Source organism: Bacillus rossius, chromosome 3, assembly GCF_032445375.1.
Source record: "Bacillus rossius redtenbacheri isolate Brsri chromosome 3, Brsri_v3, whole genome shotgun sequence".
In the NCBI taxonomy this organism is placed as follows: domain Eukaryota; kingdom Metazoa; phylum Arthropoda; class Insecta; order Phasmatodea; family Bacillidae; genus Bacillus; species Bacillus rossius.
This window is the reverse complement of record NC_086332.1, coordinates 97189517-97206951: the sequence shown is the minus strand read 5'-3', so window position 1 is coordinate 97206951 and position 17435 is coordinate 97189517. Positions and strand designations below refer to the sequence as shown.

The following is a 17435-nucleotide window of genomic DNA, read 5'->3' as shown; positions in this document are numbered from 1 at the left end:
GCAACAGTGGATGCCATTTACTCTGTACTGCAATCCAAGCGTGAGACACTCTATAGGATGGGTCCGTACTACAGGCCATGGTGGATTCACTCCCCAATATCCTAGTCAATGTTATTTACTACTGTCTGTACAGAGCCAGTTGTCGACAAGACATAAAGGGCCCACCAATCTCGACACACATATGCTGTGCACAGTTTCAGAAAAAACTATGCAATTTGAAAACAGCTCAAGACATCACAGTAATGACTGCTTACAAAAAGTATTTAACATGAGCTGAGAGCGGGTGAGTAGTTTTGTTTCAGTGTTTCATTTTTAAACTACGTGAATTTTTAGATAAGTGAAAATGGCTAATATATGTGTTTTCAGGATAATTTTAGGCATAAAACATCCAGTACACATTTATCTTCATTTCTCTGCCATATAATGTTACAATTACAGTTAAAATCTCATAGTTGCCATGTGCACGACCACTTCAAGCTTGCGCTTAGAGGAGATATCACAACAGAAGCACCAGCAAGTATCATATTTATCATCCTGCCTTACTAACACAGATACACCCCTGACTGGGCGGGCCACTTAAGCCTAAATAAAGTAAATTTAAAAAAATTAAGTCTGATTCATTTGACGGTTCTGTTCCTGTAATGAAGTACCATCAGGCATGTTGAAATCTTAAATATGCCTGAGCATGGAGGGACCGAGATTAAACATTGGACTCACAATTCAGAGGACCAGAATTTGAATCCAGGTCCATTGTTGTAGTACGTGTGTGCATAGACTCTATACTAAGAACCACATACCTTGATTTCAGTTTTTCACCATAGTTTCCAAATAGGTACTGAAAAAGTTTCTTATCACAGGCCAAGGCTGATTACTTCCCTATTCTCCTCAGTTGTGTTATATATCAGTCTATAATGACTTCTGCTGTTGATGAGTCAGACGTAGAAGTAAAAATAAATGGATATGGTTAAAGTAGGGATGGGTTAAGTACACATTTTTATCGATTCCGATACCGGTACCGATTCCTAAATTTCGATTATCGATTCCGAGTCATTCCAGTTTTCGATTCCTGGTAATTCTGGTCACATAATTAAAACTACTTAAGAATTGAATGCATTACATAATGATAATAACATGTATAAAGAATAATTATAAACTTAGGATTAAATGTAGAGGGTTTTTTTTTTCAATTACCAGTGAAGAAGCATCTTCACATAAAGTTTGTTTTCTAGTAAGTACTAGGCTGTGCACAAAGAAGTTCAACATTTAGACAGGGTTCTTTAACAGGCGATAATGCCGATAACATATCTTTGTTCAAAATGGGTTCAAAGGTAGCACTACTTTTTTCTGTGGTACCTTTTGACTTAGTTGGTGACAGTGCTGTAAACAAAAGTTTGTTTTTCTTCAAAGACTATTTTTTCTGGTAGTAATGTGTGCCGGGATTTCAAATGCTTCATTAAATTGGTTGTAGATTTGTAAGTACCGCTCCGTGAAATTTGCGCACTACCATGATTACAAATTGCATATTTGTCATTTTCACTATTGATGCAAAAATGTTCCCAAACTTTAGACATGTTGATACAATATCAGACCATTTGCATCGTAATTTGAAACGACAGTCGGCGAACATTTTTTTACTAACAAACTAGCAAAACACTTGAAAATAGTTTTAGCAAAACAATATTTGCCGTAATTCACCGTCGTGCTATTGATGTTACTGTGAATTGTTTAGCATTTATGCTATTTATTTGGCACAAATATTGTTTTGCTAAAACTATTTTCCGTAATTCACCGTCGTGCTATTGAGGTTACTGTGAATTGTTGCGCATTTATGCTATTTATTTGGCACAAATATTGTTTTGCTAAAACTATTTTCAAGTGTTTTTCTAGTAATTATTACGAGGTTTGTTTGACTCGAGGTCTCTTTTTGACCTGTCAACTCTCGGGGCGCCCTTTTCCGGAAGCAGTATGGCGGATGGTCGTTTTACTCGCGGGGGCAAGTTGCTCTCAGGTCACTCAGGTCATGCTCTCGATGCTCCTCCTCTCGAGGAAGAGTTGCGAGGGCAAGTCGTCTGCTGGTTGTTTTGGCGCGACTTTGACGATGGAGTCAATATGTTATCAAGCTACATTTGGTGATGACGGTAATATTTTAATTAGATGACGACATTGAAGCGTAAAAACATTTCAATATAACTTATTTGGCGTCCTTTATTTAAAAATCACAAGATTTGCAATCGTTTCCTAGTACAGGTTAGCTTATGCATACCACAAGCGGTTTAAAGTCAAAAAGCAATATTTATATATTTTTACCTTCATCAAGCTCTCATAATTTGTAGTCCAATATATGGTAAATCAATAACAACTTCATCTTCATATGAATCTTCATTTCCAAACAAATTTCTCACGATGTCTGCTATATTATCCGCCATCATTGTTTAACAACAAATAGCGTTTTCTTCGTGTATTAAAAGTTACCGACTCTTTTTGCCCTCAGGTCAACTTGCTCCCAACTCTTTCAACTCCCAAGGAGCACGAGAGACCTCGAGTCAAACAAACCTACGGTTTTCCTTTGCAAGAAATAAACACGAGCCTCTGTTGGCGGTATGGCCAGAGAATTCTTTAAAATCGATTGTTGCTTTCATTATACAATTTGTCCCGTACGCAACGAATCGACACGTTTCGACTTGACTTTATATTTTATGGCCACCAGAGATTTTGTGGAGGCCATCATCCTTGAATGGCTCACAACGTCACAACTAAAATGGTGACGACACGTGATGTGATCTCGTTTCATAACCGTCACTTTCTTCACAAAAAACAATGGACTTTTCTTAACTGCAAATAAAATTAATAAGTCTTTTTACAATTTATTTACGTCTAATACATGAGTGAGGAATAATGTTCTTCGATCGTGGAGTTTTAATTAGAGGTTAAACATGCCCGGTAACATTGTTTTTATTTATTTTTATTCGTATAAAATTAATATTTAATAATAATGAGCATTATTAGGAATTTTATGCGCATACGGCAGGTAAGATGTATTAAAATAAGTAAGTAAAGTTCAGACGAAAATATATTACTTCTATATTTTCTTAACCGATTCCTAACCTACCTTGCCCTTTTTTAGTACCCGATACTGAGTACCCAAATTTTTTAATAATCGGTGGTATCGAGGAATCGGAGAATCGAATCGACCCATCCCTAGTTTAAAGTTACATGAAAACATGTTCCCATCAAATACAAATAAAATTCTGAAAGAGACAATATGTCCAGAGCAAAAGGCAGAAATCAATTGATGCCAACTAGATCTTTAAAGATGGTTTCACCAGTGTAAGGCTAGTTACAGTATTCTAAATAAATGTATAAATGCTCCCTTTTTAAATGATAGTTGTTTTTCATTGAAGCAAACATATCTTAGTCTCACAATATGTTTGTATTATAACAATAAATTATGAATATTTTAAATAGAAGATTGTGCATTTAAACACTTTCAAAAACAAAAGTTTAAGGAATTAGATTGTGTTCTTTAGCTGATATGACAAAATAGAAAGTTTGAATGCTTCACTTGAAAATTATTGCTCCAAAAAAATGTGCCATTTTTCGGAATTCAACAGAGGAAGGAATATTTTCGGAACTCAAACTCTTTCGTGGAAATGAGTGTCTATACGGCCATACAACAATAAAAAAAAGGAAAAACCTTTATTATTATAAAAAAAAATTTTAACAGTCATGATTAGTGACTAATTTTTTTTTCCACTCTTAAAAATGACGGACAACTGCCCTCCCCCCTTCCGCCCTTCAATGCATGCACCCATGGACCAGGTTCTGAGGTACTGGTGTGCGTACTGGCTACAGAGCAATCAGCAGTCCCCAACTGGAATACTATCAGGAACAAGTACAGTAAGCATAATTTCATAAAGTGCTCTCCATATGTACAGCAACTTTGCAAATTTTTTGGTCCAGTACAACATGAATTTTCTGTTTCTGGGATTCAATGTTGTTAGAGTGCGAGGCAGGAGGGCGCAGTGTGGACACACCTGCACAGCCTTGTGCAGAACCTCCTCTTGTTGGCCTGCTGGGTGTACGTCATGTGCACGCCGGCCGGGAAGTTGCTGTCGTCCGGCACGAACCCTCGGTCGAGCAGGGCGGCCAGGCAGGCGGCCCCCATCAGCTCCTTCACCATGGTGTGGAAGCGAGACAGGCTGCCCGCCACGTCCTTCTGCTTGCTCATCTGGACACCACAGCTCAACTCTCTTGTGATCAGCTTCGTGTTTCTTTCAAGCTAACAACTAGCACACCAACGTTTCAGAAGAGCACATTCTTTTATTTAGTGGGAACCAGCATTGGAAAAAGTAATGGAAAATTGTTATTTATTTACAAGTATCTGTCACATGTCCGTCAACAGCAGAGGTCTTTAACAGTGGGTACGACACATGCCGACAAGGACACGATGGTCACTGCAGATAAAAGCACTCTCCCATGCGTCGGTACCAAGAGCAAGCAAGCACTACCTGAGGAGAATCATCGACAGGTAGGCACATCCGCAATTGGCCAACACATGCAAGGTGAGGGTGCCACATACCTGCAGTTGCAGTGACCAAAACAAAACAGAACAAGTATAAACATATAAGTATTAAAACATATGGACAGAAAATAAACACATTGACAATATAAATCAATACAATAAAGAACAAAGAACAAAAATAAACCCAATGAATATACCCTAGGGCGGATAAAGCTGGCAATTTCAATCCCTACGGTAAGGCCCTCCTGGGCCATGCCAATTTGGCTCTAATTATAACTAACCACATGTCACATTTATTACTTTCAAATTTTCTTAGTTACAATCACAACTAACTCACAACTACCTATAATTCTGTTATTTATAAATGTGAAAGTTTGGATGTTTAGATGTTTATATTTTTGTTAATCAAGTCTCTACTACCGAAACCATTTAAATTAAATTTGGAACAGAGGTAGCTTTTAAACTGAATTAAAACATACGTCAAAGTCTATTATTATGAAATTCAACCCTAAGGGAGTGGAAACAGGCTGGATATGGTTAAAATAAAAGGAAAAGAATAATTTAAATAGTAAAAGAATAACCAACTTAAAAAAAATGTAATCCACTCCTAAAAAGTATTAAAGGGTTTAGTTTAGTCTTGTGAATAAAAATGTATAACTCCAAACATACTTCAGTGAGAGGTAAGAAACAGAGCATGAACAACATGCATACAAAGTGTCCTACTCTGCTTTCTATCACTTTTCAAAATTTGGCTGTTAAAAGGGTTGAAAAGGACTAGGTTGTGTTTTATTATAAAAAAATCATATCTCCAAATAAAATCCAAGCAGAAGGTAAGAAACTGACTACAAATAATGTACATAATGAGTTACGTAAGTTTTTTAATTTAACTACAAAGGTAGTTAAAAGAGTGTGAGTTCAATTTCATATATAAAAAAATTATATTTCTAAGAAAAACAAGTGGGATGCCTTTATAACTTGCTACATTGTTTTTTATAACTTGCAACATTGTTTTTTATTTAATTTGATAGCAAAGAGAGTGAAAAAGGAGCAAATCAAGTAGGAGGTAAGCAATTGAGCACAATAACCTACATGACTAATGAGTTACCTGTGTATTATATTTCTTTAATGTTTTTTAATTAGACCAAAGAAAGGTTGGTGTTCTAATAAAAAATTGTACATTTCCAAAGCAAATCAAACAGAGGTTTGCATAGCTTACACAGCAAAAATGGTTGAAAAAGGGGGTAAATTAGCAGTGATTATAAGAAATCATATTTTCTGAAAATAATCAAAATGGAGGTAAAGTATTAAGTATGAATAATAAATATACAAAATTTACAACTCCCTTTTACCACTTTCCAAAATTCATTTCTAAGTGGGTGAAAAGGAGTAAATATGGTTTCATAGTAAAAAAAACTTAATATCTCCTAAGCTAATCAATATAATTTAACGTATTCCATATCTATAAGTGGGAGGAAAGAATATTTACCTTCAGCATGCATTTTGTGTTGTTTTTTTTTGTTGAAAATTTTGTGTAAAAGGGGTGAAAAGGAAGTTAAATTTTTGTTTCATAAGAAAAATCATTTTCCTGTGACATACAAATAATCCCAATTCAACAACTAAAAATTGTCTTTAATATTTCCCAAAATTTCACACCAAGACTGTGAAATGTGCGATATTGTTTTTTTAAATGCCATCACTTAAGTGATGAAAATGAATTGAGTAATTTTATAAGGATAAAAATTATCATTCTGAAATAACTACATTATTATTCATATTACTACTATTTATATTAATCAAAGTTTATGTATTACATATTTTTACTTTATGTAATTCAACCCATAAGAATTTTGTGTTATAATAAAATTTTATGTCCCTTAATCTTTTTAAGCTGAAGTTAAGATATTGGACCATACACAAAAATTTTAATATTTTAAGTTTTACAATTATTTAATTTTAATTCCTAATGAGATAAAAGAGGGTAATGATTTGATTTGGAAAAATATAAGCATAATATTTCAAAATCCAATAAATTCACAGTTCGTTGGAATTATATGTTTAAATTAAAAAAATTGAGTTAGTTACTACATTTCAATTTACATCTGAAGTGGTAAAATAAGCGACTTTATACTTGAAGTGGTGCAATACACAACTAATGCTATCGGGTTAATGAATGTTGCAGTAATCACAAAATCAGGAGATATGAATTTTCACATAAGCCCTAAATATTTTACATTAAAAATAAAGAGCTTTTTTTTTTATCACATTCTAAAAGTAAAAAAAGGGGAAGTGGTAAAAATGTGTAGGTTTGTATCATTTACACTAAGCATGGCTTCACAAATTTATAACATAAAAAAAATGTGATCTGTATTATATATTTCCAATAAATGTGTGATTGTTTCTCAAATTTTTGAAGGAAAAAAATCCTTAAAAATATGAAAATGGAAGATTCTTTTTAATTTTCTATGAAAATTGTAAATTTTTGTGGAAATGTAAATGCTAAAGTTAGCATAATCTAAATTAAAATGGAACATGGGTGTATTTTAAGTTTTTTTAATAGGCTTCTGAATAAAATGAGGTAATTAAGTGTGATGTAATGAAATTTAAATATATCTCTAAATTCATTCAAACCAAAAAATTAAATCAGCACATGTAATTGTTATGTATTGACATAGTGGCAACACCATGTTTATGTAGCACACTGTGGCAACACTGCAGCCAGTTGGTGTCTTGTGTTATGTGCGCAACAGTTATTACGTAATGGCCGCCTACTAGGGTTTACCTAAGAACAAGTGTATCACGATTAGCTGGAACAATGTTATGAATAGGACATTACATTGGCGACGAGGATAAAACAAGTTGGTACAAACGGCCGCGGACATGGCGGGTTTTATTGGTTCGGTGGGTGAGTTCGTGCCCGGAAAAGAGTCATGGAAGACATACCTCAAACGATTGCAATTTTATTTTGTCGCAAATAAACTGACGGATGACGAGACTAAACGGGCCGTGTTTTTTACTGTGTGCGGGGCAGGACTGTACAATCTGGTTACGTCGCTGTTATCTCCACAATCCACAGATGCTGTGTCGCTCGGCGATGTGTTTACGAAGCTAACCGATCATTTTGAACCGAAGCCAAGTGAAATAGAGGAAACCTTCAAGTTCCTCCACAGAGACCAACATGAGGGAGAGACAATCGCCGTTTATGTGGCAGAGTTGAGGCGGTTGAGCACGCACTGCAATTTCCCTAACTTGGAGCGCATGTTGCGGGATCGGCTCGTGTGTGGAGTGAGGGACAGAGTGGTTCAACAGGTTCTCCTCGCGAAAGACAAACTCACATTTAAAGATGCAGTGGAAATCGCAGTTGCAGCAGAGGCGACTGGGAAGAACATGGGGGAATTAAGAAGTGCTACGACTGAAACTCGGAGTGAAGAGGTGAATAGAATTCACACAGGACGAAGTCGCGACAGTAAAGAATTACCTACGGGAGCCATGAGGAGGCGAACTGAAGAATTAGCCACCAAACGGGACACGGAGGCCAGTACTACCCAGCAGTGTTGGCGATGCAATGGAAACCATCTGGCCGACAAGTGCTATCATGTCAAGACAGTTTGCCGGTTTTGCAAGAACCGGGGGCATATTGAGCGTGCGTGCATCACGAAAAAGAAAAACCAACCTGCTACGGACGCAACAGGTAAAGACTGGACACACAGAAAATTCCGTGAAGTGCAGCATTTGCAAATGGACACACCAGCAGAGGACATTGCATATACCTTGTACAGTATGCAAGACACCAATCGACGAAAGCCTTTGTGCATGGAAGTGTCCCTAAATGGGAGTCCTCTAACCATGGAAGTCGATACTGGGGCAGACCATTCCATCATTAGTTGGCGAACATTCCAATTACTGTGGCCCCAGGAGCCCCCCTTAAAAAAGGCAAGGATTGTGTTGCGTACATGGTCTCAGGAGCATTTGGAAGTATTAGGTATAATGGAAGTAGAAGTGAAAACAAAAACCGGGAAGATGGCAACACTGGAGCTTTTGGTGGTGCAAGGGTCGTGATTGGTTAGAGCCACTGGGAATGGAACTGGTTGAGCTGCACCAACTTGCAGATGCTCATTGGAATAGAGTGATGAACCAGCACCCTTTTATTTTTCAGACAGAGGAGTTAGGTAAATATATTGGACCAGAGGTGTCAATCACCATCCATCCGGGAAGCAATCCAGTTTTTCGGAAGTGTAGACCTGTGGCTTTTGCACTGAGGGAAAGGGTAAGTGCGGAAATAGACCGCCTAGTGCAGCGAGGTGTGTTTGAACCAGTGTCTTTCTCAAAGTGGGCTACACCAGTGGTGCCCATAGTAAAAAGTGATGGTTCGGTCAGGTTGTGTGGTGACTACAAGAGCACGCTAAACAGTGTGTCAGCGACAGAAGTATATCCATTGCCCACACTCACGGAGGCTTTTGCGATGCTTCAAGGGGGTCAAGTTTATACAAAACTTGATTTGGAGGAAGCCTACCTGCAGGTCACTGTGGACGACGCCACAGCAGAGCTGCTTACAGTCAACACAATGAAGGGACTCTTTAAGGTAAGGAGACTGCCTTATGGAGCTAGCAGCGGGCCAGCGATTTTCCAACGCCTGATGGCCACACTGCTTGTAGGGGTGCCCGGCACTGTAGTTTTGTTGGATGACATTTTAATTACTGGGGGTGATGCACATGAGCATTGGAACCGTGTCCATGAGGTCCTGGAGCGATTGGAAAAGACGGGCCACAAACTAAAAAAGTCTAAGTTTGTTTTTGCAGTAGTCTGTACAATTCCTGGGGCATAAAGTTGATGGAAAAGGCATTCACCCATTGGAGAGCAAAGTGGAAGCTATTCATGGTGCACCAGAGCCAAAAAATAAGAAAGAGCTACAGGCATTTCTTGGGCTTTTAAATTTTTATGAAAGATACTTGGAGAACAGATCTGAAGTACTAGAGCCATTGCATAGACTACTTGATGCAGGGACTCCGTGGCAGTGGACAAAAGTACACAGCCAGGCCTTTGAGAGCGCAAAGCGACTGCTGCAGTCAAGTTCTTATCCACTATGACCTGGGCAAGCCGTTGATCCTGACTTGTGATGCTTCGGAGTATGGGGTGGGAGCAGTACTAGCTCATGAGCTAGGGAATGGGTTAGAGGCTCCTGTGGCATTTGGTTCCAGAACATTGCAACAGTGTGAGCGCAACTACGCACAGTTGGATAAAGAGGCTCTCGCAATAATATTTGGCGTAACTAAGTTCAGGCAGTATCTGGTGGGCCGAAGCTTTAAAATTGTAACAGACCACAAGCCGCTCCTAAGACTATTGCATCCTAAACAACCTATTCCAGATACGCTTTCTCCTCGGTTATTACGTTGGAGCCTGATGCTGGCCATGCATGATTACGAACTAGAATATAGCCCCGGGCCACAAATTAGTCATGCTGATGCTCTTAGCAGGTTGCCTCTGCTTGGGCAGGAATTTACAGTTCCAGCACCATGTGATGTACTCATGCTGGAAGATTTACCAGAGCCACTTATTAACCCCTTAAAAGTGGCTGCAGAAACTAAACAAGATTCCTTGTTAGCTCAGGTCATGGCATATGTACAGGAAGGATGGCCGACAGGCATTAAAGATGGGGACTTGCAACCTTATTATGTGAGGCGAGATGAGTTGTCGGTGCACAAGAGTTGTTTGTTGTGGGGAAATAGGGTTATAATCCCAACCACCCTACGATTAGTGATGATGAAGATGCTCCACGCAAACCATGATGGCATGGTCCGTATGAAAGCAGTTGCCAGAAGCTATTTTTGGTGGCCCAAGCTGGATGCAGGAATTGAGGAAGTGGTAAGGGAATGTGTTAGGTGCCAAAGTTGTCACAACAATCCACCCAAGTTAAAGATGGTATCATGGCCAGCACCAGAGAAGCCATGGTCACGACTGCATATGGACTTTGCTGGACCGTTCCAAGGGATGATCTTTTTGATTGTTATTGATGCATACTCAAAGTGGCCAGAAGTTAAGCGGGTCAATAGTATGTCAGCTGCATCAGTTGTGCATGAATTACGGGATATATTCAGTTGCCATGGGCTGCCTGATGTGGTAGTAGCAGACAATGGCACAGCCTTCAGATCACAGGAAGTGGCATTATTCATGAAGAAAAATGGAATCCGGATTATGTTTTCACCTCCATATCATCCTTCAAGCAATGGACAGGCTGAACGCAGTGTACAAACGGTGAAGCAGAAACTGAGGAAGTTAGTACAGGGTGATTGGAGAGTACGCTTGGCACGTATGTTGTTTTCATTACGCACAACCCCTTGTTTGGACAACTTAAAGACTCCAGCAGAGATGCTGATGAACCAGTGCCTGAAGACCATCTTGACAAAAATGCATCCGAGTGCACAAGAAGAAACTCAGGGAATCTCACGGGCCCACGAGACCAACACCTACCAGGCCCAGCAGTTTGTCTCTGGAGAGGCAATCTGGCTACGTAATTATTTGCAGGAGCCAAAGTGGGTTGCAGGATGCGTGATTGCAAGTGAAGGGCAGCTGATGTACAGAGTGCGGGACAAGCACGGCCATGAACATCGACGTCATTTTGACCAACTACGGCACCGTCTGGGCCAGAAAACAGGGGGACATTCAAATTTATGTCCGAGCGAAAGGACACGGCATGCCTCACGGCAACCACTAGGGTCACAGGAGACTGGTTCATTCATGATGGGTGGTGTCCATGCCAGAGCACAGTTGCCTTCTGGGTTCCCACCACAGAGGGATGCAGAGGTGGTTGGAAATGAGTCTACAACTGTATCAAACCAGCAAGCAGTGGGAGGAAGTGCTCCATGTTCAAGGGACTCTTCTCCATTCCGAGGATTTGATTGCCATGAAGAATCTTCTGCCCCTCCACGATGTTTCTCACGACAACGTCGACCCCCTGCGAAGCTTCGTGATTTTGTGACATCTTAAGAGGGGAGAGAATCTGTTATGTATTGACATAGTGGCAACACCGTGTTTATGTAGCACACTGTGGCAACACTGCAGCCAGTTGGTGTCTTGTGTTATGTGCGCAACAGTTATTACGTAATGGCCGCCTACTAGGGTTTACCTAAGAACAAGTGTATCACGATTAGCTGGAACAATGTTATGAATAGGACATTACAGTAATATTTACTGAAACTGAACAAGCCTATATATTACCACTTTCAAAATCCAAACCCTGGATGGTTGTAATATGACTAAATTCTCATATGCACATGACATTTTACTGTGTTAATTGCTTGAGTTTAAAGATGTTTTCGTTACAAAGTTGGGTACAATTTCAGCACTGTTCCTGAAATGCGAGTGAGGCCGCAGGGCACACATCGGGCACGCCAAACCAAACTAGTCAGAGATGAAACACACGGTCACCTGCAGGCGGATGAACTCCGACAGAGGCAAGTCCTCGTGCTTGCTGGCGTCCGTGAGTGTGAGGCCCTGCAGGTTGTAGATGGCCGCTGTCGTGCCCAGGATGGCCTTCCTGAGGGCCGGGTCCAGAATGAACAGAGCCTGTGCCAGGTGCCGGCGCGCAGCCACGTACTTTCCCCACGTTATGTTCTTACGCCACACGCTGAATGCCTTCCACATGCGAAAGTTAGCCAATGATTTGATCTGCAAATCCATTAACCAAGTGAAAAAGTTACAGGTATTCAATTAAAGGTAACAAAGCATCTGTTTTACATTTCCTGATTTTGCACAGAAGAGCTTATGGATATACAAAATATGATATCCCATGCAGTTTTTATGGTGGTACTCGTAGGGTCCAACATCCCTGAACGTGCATTGACAGAGGCTTCAAAACAGAGAAGAAACATTTTATTTGTGGGAAAAACATGAGTACACTATTAAACCCCAATGGTGATACACCACAATTCTCACAGGGCCAAATCTCAGATGTGAGTTAACCAGGAACTGCAAGTAGAGAGTTGGAACTAGTATTCTTTTGTTGGGAGGCAACAGTCTGACTACAACACCATGAAGTATACTTTTAGAAGAACTACTTTCTTTTATTTTAATTTCATATTTGTACTTAACATCTTGCCAACAGCAAAGTATTTCATAGACTTTAAAATGCAACCCAGAAAATGGATATTGGGGAATAAATCAACATTATCCAACTGTAGACCATTTCAGCATTTGCCTGGAGTAATTTTTGGAACAGCCAAATAGCTCAACCTAGATTCCAACCCGAGTCCTATGGGATGTGTTTTCAGCATATTACCAGAATTGCTACATTAATATAACTACACCCAAGTAACACAGATGTCACCTGTAGAGCATGTATTTATGAGCAAACTTTTTCAGTTACAAAGATATTAACATGATCCTCTAATTCTGTTCAGGATCGTATTGGCTGATGTCAATGCTCCCTAGTAACAGAACAATTTAAGAACCTAAATTAATATTGCTCATTTTAACTTCTATATATTAAGAATTTAAAATAATATTCTCTTATCCTCTAAATATTAATAACAAAATAACAACACAAGAAAAAGTTTCAACTCTGTAACTTTTGATTTTCACCACAAAACTCATCTAAATGCTGGCCAAGCAGGCTGCTGGAAAAATTAAAAGGTTTTTTTTATAGCCAAACATACACTTTGCCGGCACTGCTGGGACTGTTTGGAATTGTGAGTTCAGTCTTCCACTTGGTAGAGGGATTAGCAACCACATCAAAAACTACCACAGACCAAGTTGGGCTGCAGAAAAGGGAGGTCGAAGCACCACACAGTATGAGGAATGCAATATGTACAATTTTACGTAACACATTGGTACATAAATTTTCATATATTCACTGGAAAGTAACACAATAATATCTCACCTCCATGAGCTTGGAGAACTTGTCGTACTCCTCTTCCCAGGCGTCTAAAGGAGTGAATATTACTTCACTGGGACCAAATTTAGTCACCCCTTCTGAGCTCATTGTTAGGAAGTTTGTCCTGTCAAGTTTCTTAAATGGCACAACCCTAAGAAACATGTACAATACATATAATACTTATAAGAACATTTCTTAATAAATAGTAGAGTGCCATTGTATATATTACCAATAGTTATACACAGGAAAAAAATTGTAAAATATTTTTAATATGCAATAAAGAAGAGTTGGAGGTACATACTAGTTATTTTGCATGTCTTACTTTGCCAACAAATTCCCTTTGTCCTTTTAATATTATATGTTACTAGATTTTCAATTCCAATTCATTAATTCTAAAATTGCACTGTATTTCTTTTTAAATACTAAGATGAATTAGTTATTTTTTTGCAAGTGATGTGCAGAAGATAAAATATCAAAACTCACTCACCAGGTTACATAATTTTATAATAAAAGGTTGTGTTTTTTGTATATTTTCAGTATGTTATTAAATTAACAGCAACGTGTTTTCCTACCCCAATATGCTTGCTTTGGTCGGTAATTGTGTTGGTTGGCTGGTTTTCTGTTAGCACTTAGGAATAGCGCACATGGAATAATGAATTCTTTCTTCTCTTCTGCTTACAAACTGTCATGCCCTCTTTTATACCCATGGGTATGATAGAAGGTATGGCAGAAATTTCGAACTGTGTAGGGTGAGCAAGCTTCATCAATGATGTCCTACTGAAAAAAAAGCACATGGACTTGAGAAGAACACAGTAATCAAGGACTTACTGTGCCTCCATCAACACAAATAGTTTATAGTTTTAGACACTGGTTCTGCCTTTGGGAACTATAAAAAAAATGGCATTAGACTGATGAAATCAACACCATTTCATCCATTCAGCAATGGTTCCGGCTAACAAGGCAAAGCTAAAGCTACATGATGGTACCTGACAGACCAGAGTGAAAAATTCCAAACACTGTCATTCAGGGACGTCTGAGAAAAGCGCTGGACTAGGGTTGAATGGCAGCGGGGCACAATGGATAGGCACAAGCACCAGCAGAGAGGGCAGCAGGCAGTTTTATGTGGATTAGATGATGTGGTTAAAAAGTCACAATGGGAATATGGGAATATGAGATGTGACAATATCACTGAGTTACAAGGGACATCACAGATAAAATCAGGCAGACCTATAGATGCCATGTGGGTCAGATCCAGCGAAGAGTGCGGTAAGAAAGACCTATCACAAGGGAGGAACCATCACTTATGGCTAAAGGCAAGATTATATGGTGAATAGCTATAAAACAGAAATAACAGCGAAATTAAGACAATACACCACCAAACACCGAAATGGAAGTAAATAACATCGCATAACACCAAAATACAGCAAAATTCACCGTATTACAGCTTTTAAAATATACAATTCATTTCATAAATCTTTAGTTTAGGTTTTTATTTAAAAACCTAAACTAAATGTACAAAGTAAAAAAAAAAAACATTATTTAGTTTCCATATATGGTTTTTTCAAAGTATAAAAAAAATAAAAGCAGTCTATAGCTGATACCTTACAGTGATGGGTAGAGGCAAATGCAGAAACATCACAAGAAAATGTACATTTACAACAATTTTGGGCTTTTAACGTAGCATTTTTTTATTATTCAGTGTTAAAGTTGCAGTTTTTTTGTTTAACTTACTCTCATAAATATATGTAGTAGTATGTTTTAATGTAAACATTTGAAGTCTCTTACCAAAAATTGTTGAAGCAGTTGATCAATGTAATTGTGCTTGACATGTACTTATTATTACATGTGTTTTAATTTTTAATGATGATAAAGAAGAAATCCACTATTTTAAATGACGAAATTTTATTTTTTATAACACCATAAAATCTTGCCTCTACTTATGACCTGTCTGTAGTCCACACGAAGATGACCAGGTACCTAGTAGTCAGCTGCAATAGGAGTGAACCAGGTCTACAGCCTAAAGTGCTGAGTGGACATCACTCTGTTAGTGATGTATTAACCAGCAACTGTAAGCAGCCCCCAGTAATAGAGGACCATAGGTTTGCTGAGGACATCAATAAAGCACAAACATGTCTGTTCAGGGTATTTGACAAGTTCAGCAATGCAACCTGGCAAGCTGGATGGGACTCTTCTTGCAGCAAATGTCTAACAGCTAGCGAGTGAGTTTCAAAGACTAACAAAAGTAACTTGAAGGAGCAAAGAATTGTGGATTGTAACATTGCATTACAGTGTGTTGATCTTACAATGCATGTTAGCGGTTAGGAGATCAATCTTAGAAGGAAAGATGCATTATGTAGTTGATTATAGGTTGGCAATGTTGGTTTGAAGTTTCATGTTATTATAGGTTAGCACTATTATAGTTGGTGCAGCCAATATTGTTGGAAGCAATGTGATGTAAACATTTAGTCAGTGGTATGGCATTAAAGTTCTGTTGAGCATTACATGGTTGTAAAATTATCTTGGTCTTAAGTCAGCAGTACAAGAAGTAACAATTACTACAATTCTAACTACACTACATTCCATGCTAATAGTTAGTACTTCCTTAGATTTCTTTTAAATAGTAATTTTACAGTACTGCAGTCAGCTGAAGGTTATATTAATATTTTCCCAAGTTACTGTTTGCATGCTACATTTCACCGTTACCAGATGAAAGAGTGAATATAATTAATAACTTCAGAATTTAGTCCAAGAATGTAAAATTGTATAAAATGTATTGTATGAAATTAGTATTTACTTAACTAAAAGCTACAAATACTAAAATTCAGCATTTGGCCAGGACATTCATATGGTCGTGACATACTTGAAAGCATACGGCGTGAAGTATCTGGAAGAGCTAGGCACTGCATGCACCAGGTAGACAAAGCTAAATCTCTTCGTCCTCAACAATTGCATCAGGTCCTTCAAGTTGACAATGCTGGGTGGTCCCTTCACTTCCGCAGGGCTCTCGCTGGTTGACCGCCTTTCAGCAGACTTCCCTGTCTTTGCTAACAGAAAAAGATAAGAGAGGAAAGTGAGGTGCAAGCATCATGATGCTAATGGTTAATTAACAATAAATTAACTTAAAACCAATCATTTGACTTTCTATACACCTAGGTATTGATGTGAATGTGCATGCAGATTCCAAAGTATCTTTTCAGAGAACTAAACTTTAATTGTTAGTCATAAAAAATGCAACCATTGCTTGTTATAAACAGAGAATGAGGAATCAGTGCATGTACAAAATACTAGGGATGGGATTTTCGAATCTTGGATTCGTCGAATATACCGAATCCTATGGATTCGAGGATTCGTAGGATCCGAGGTGGGATTCGAGGTGGGATTCGAGGTGGGTTTTTAAGAGTTTTAGGTAGTAATTTAAAATTGTAGTGCTGGGCGAAATTTAAAAATTTCGAACCGAACCGAACCCTTAAGTTCGGTTCAGTTCGAAACCTCTTAAAATATATTCGAAAAACCGAACGTTCGTTAAAAAAAAATTACGTTTTTCTAATTTTCTAACCCCCATTTGAGACCATTCACAAAACAGCTCAACAAAATTCTATTACTTGTAATATTCCGACTTTTATCGCATAATCGTCGCCTCAACAGTTTCAAGCGCAGACAAAATAAAAATTATTAATTGTCGCATAACTCGCATAGCATTTTTTCATATATGCGCGCTTTGTTTTTTTGTTTACTTTAGAGAATTTTGTATGCATTTGTCGTACTACGTAATATAAAATATCGTACAAATGCCAAAGGTATTGTATATTATACCTTTAACTATAGTGCGTGTACGAGAAGTGTTGTAAAATCACCAAAGATTGCGTACCCCATGCGTTAAACTAAAACGCATGTACGAGAACTCTCGTATTTCGGCAAAACTAACGTGATCAAGTTAACACAAGACAAATGCGGTAGGAAATGATTACTTAAATTACGTGTTTCAAATTACTGGGATGTATTTATTTTCTTTGGCCTTTTTGGTTATAACAGTCAGGTAATGAAAGT

At 38.3% G+C, this 17435-nt stretch overlaps 1 protein-coding gene across 3 annotated transcripts in view; it reads right to left on the bottom strand.

Moving 5' to 3' along the window:
• LOC134531065 (dynein axonemal heavy chain 6) overlaps nt 1-17435 on the bottom strand; it is a 491808-nt gene that overhangs the window by 426221 nt on the left and 48152 nt on the right. For 2 of the 3 annotated variants that reach the window (XM_063366586.1, XM_063366584.1), the window contains exons 4-7: nt 16249-16432; nt 13395-13539; nt 11945-12184; nt 4035-4228 (exon numbers count right to left, since the gene is read on the bottom strand). In XM_063366586.1, the coding sequence (XP_063222656.1) occupies nt 4035-4228; nt 11945-12184; nt 13395-13539; nt 16249-16432 (763 nt within the window). Of the gene's footprint in view, nt 1-4034; nt 4229-11944; nt 12185-13394; nt 13540-16248; nt 16433-16990; nt 17110-17435 lie in introns of those variants that run through there. The other variant, XM_063366585.1, reaches the window with a different exon arrangement.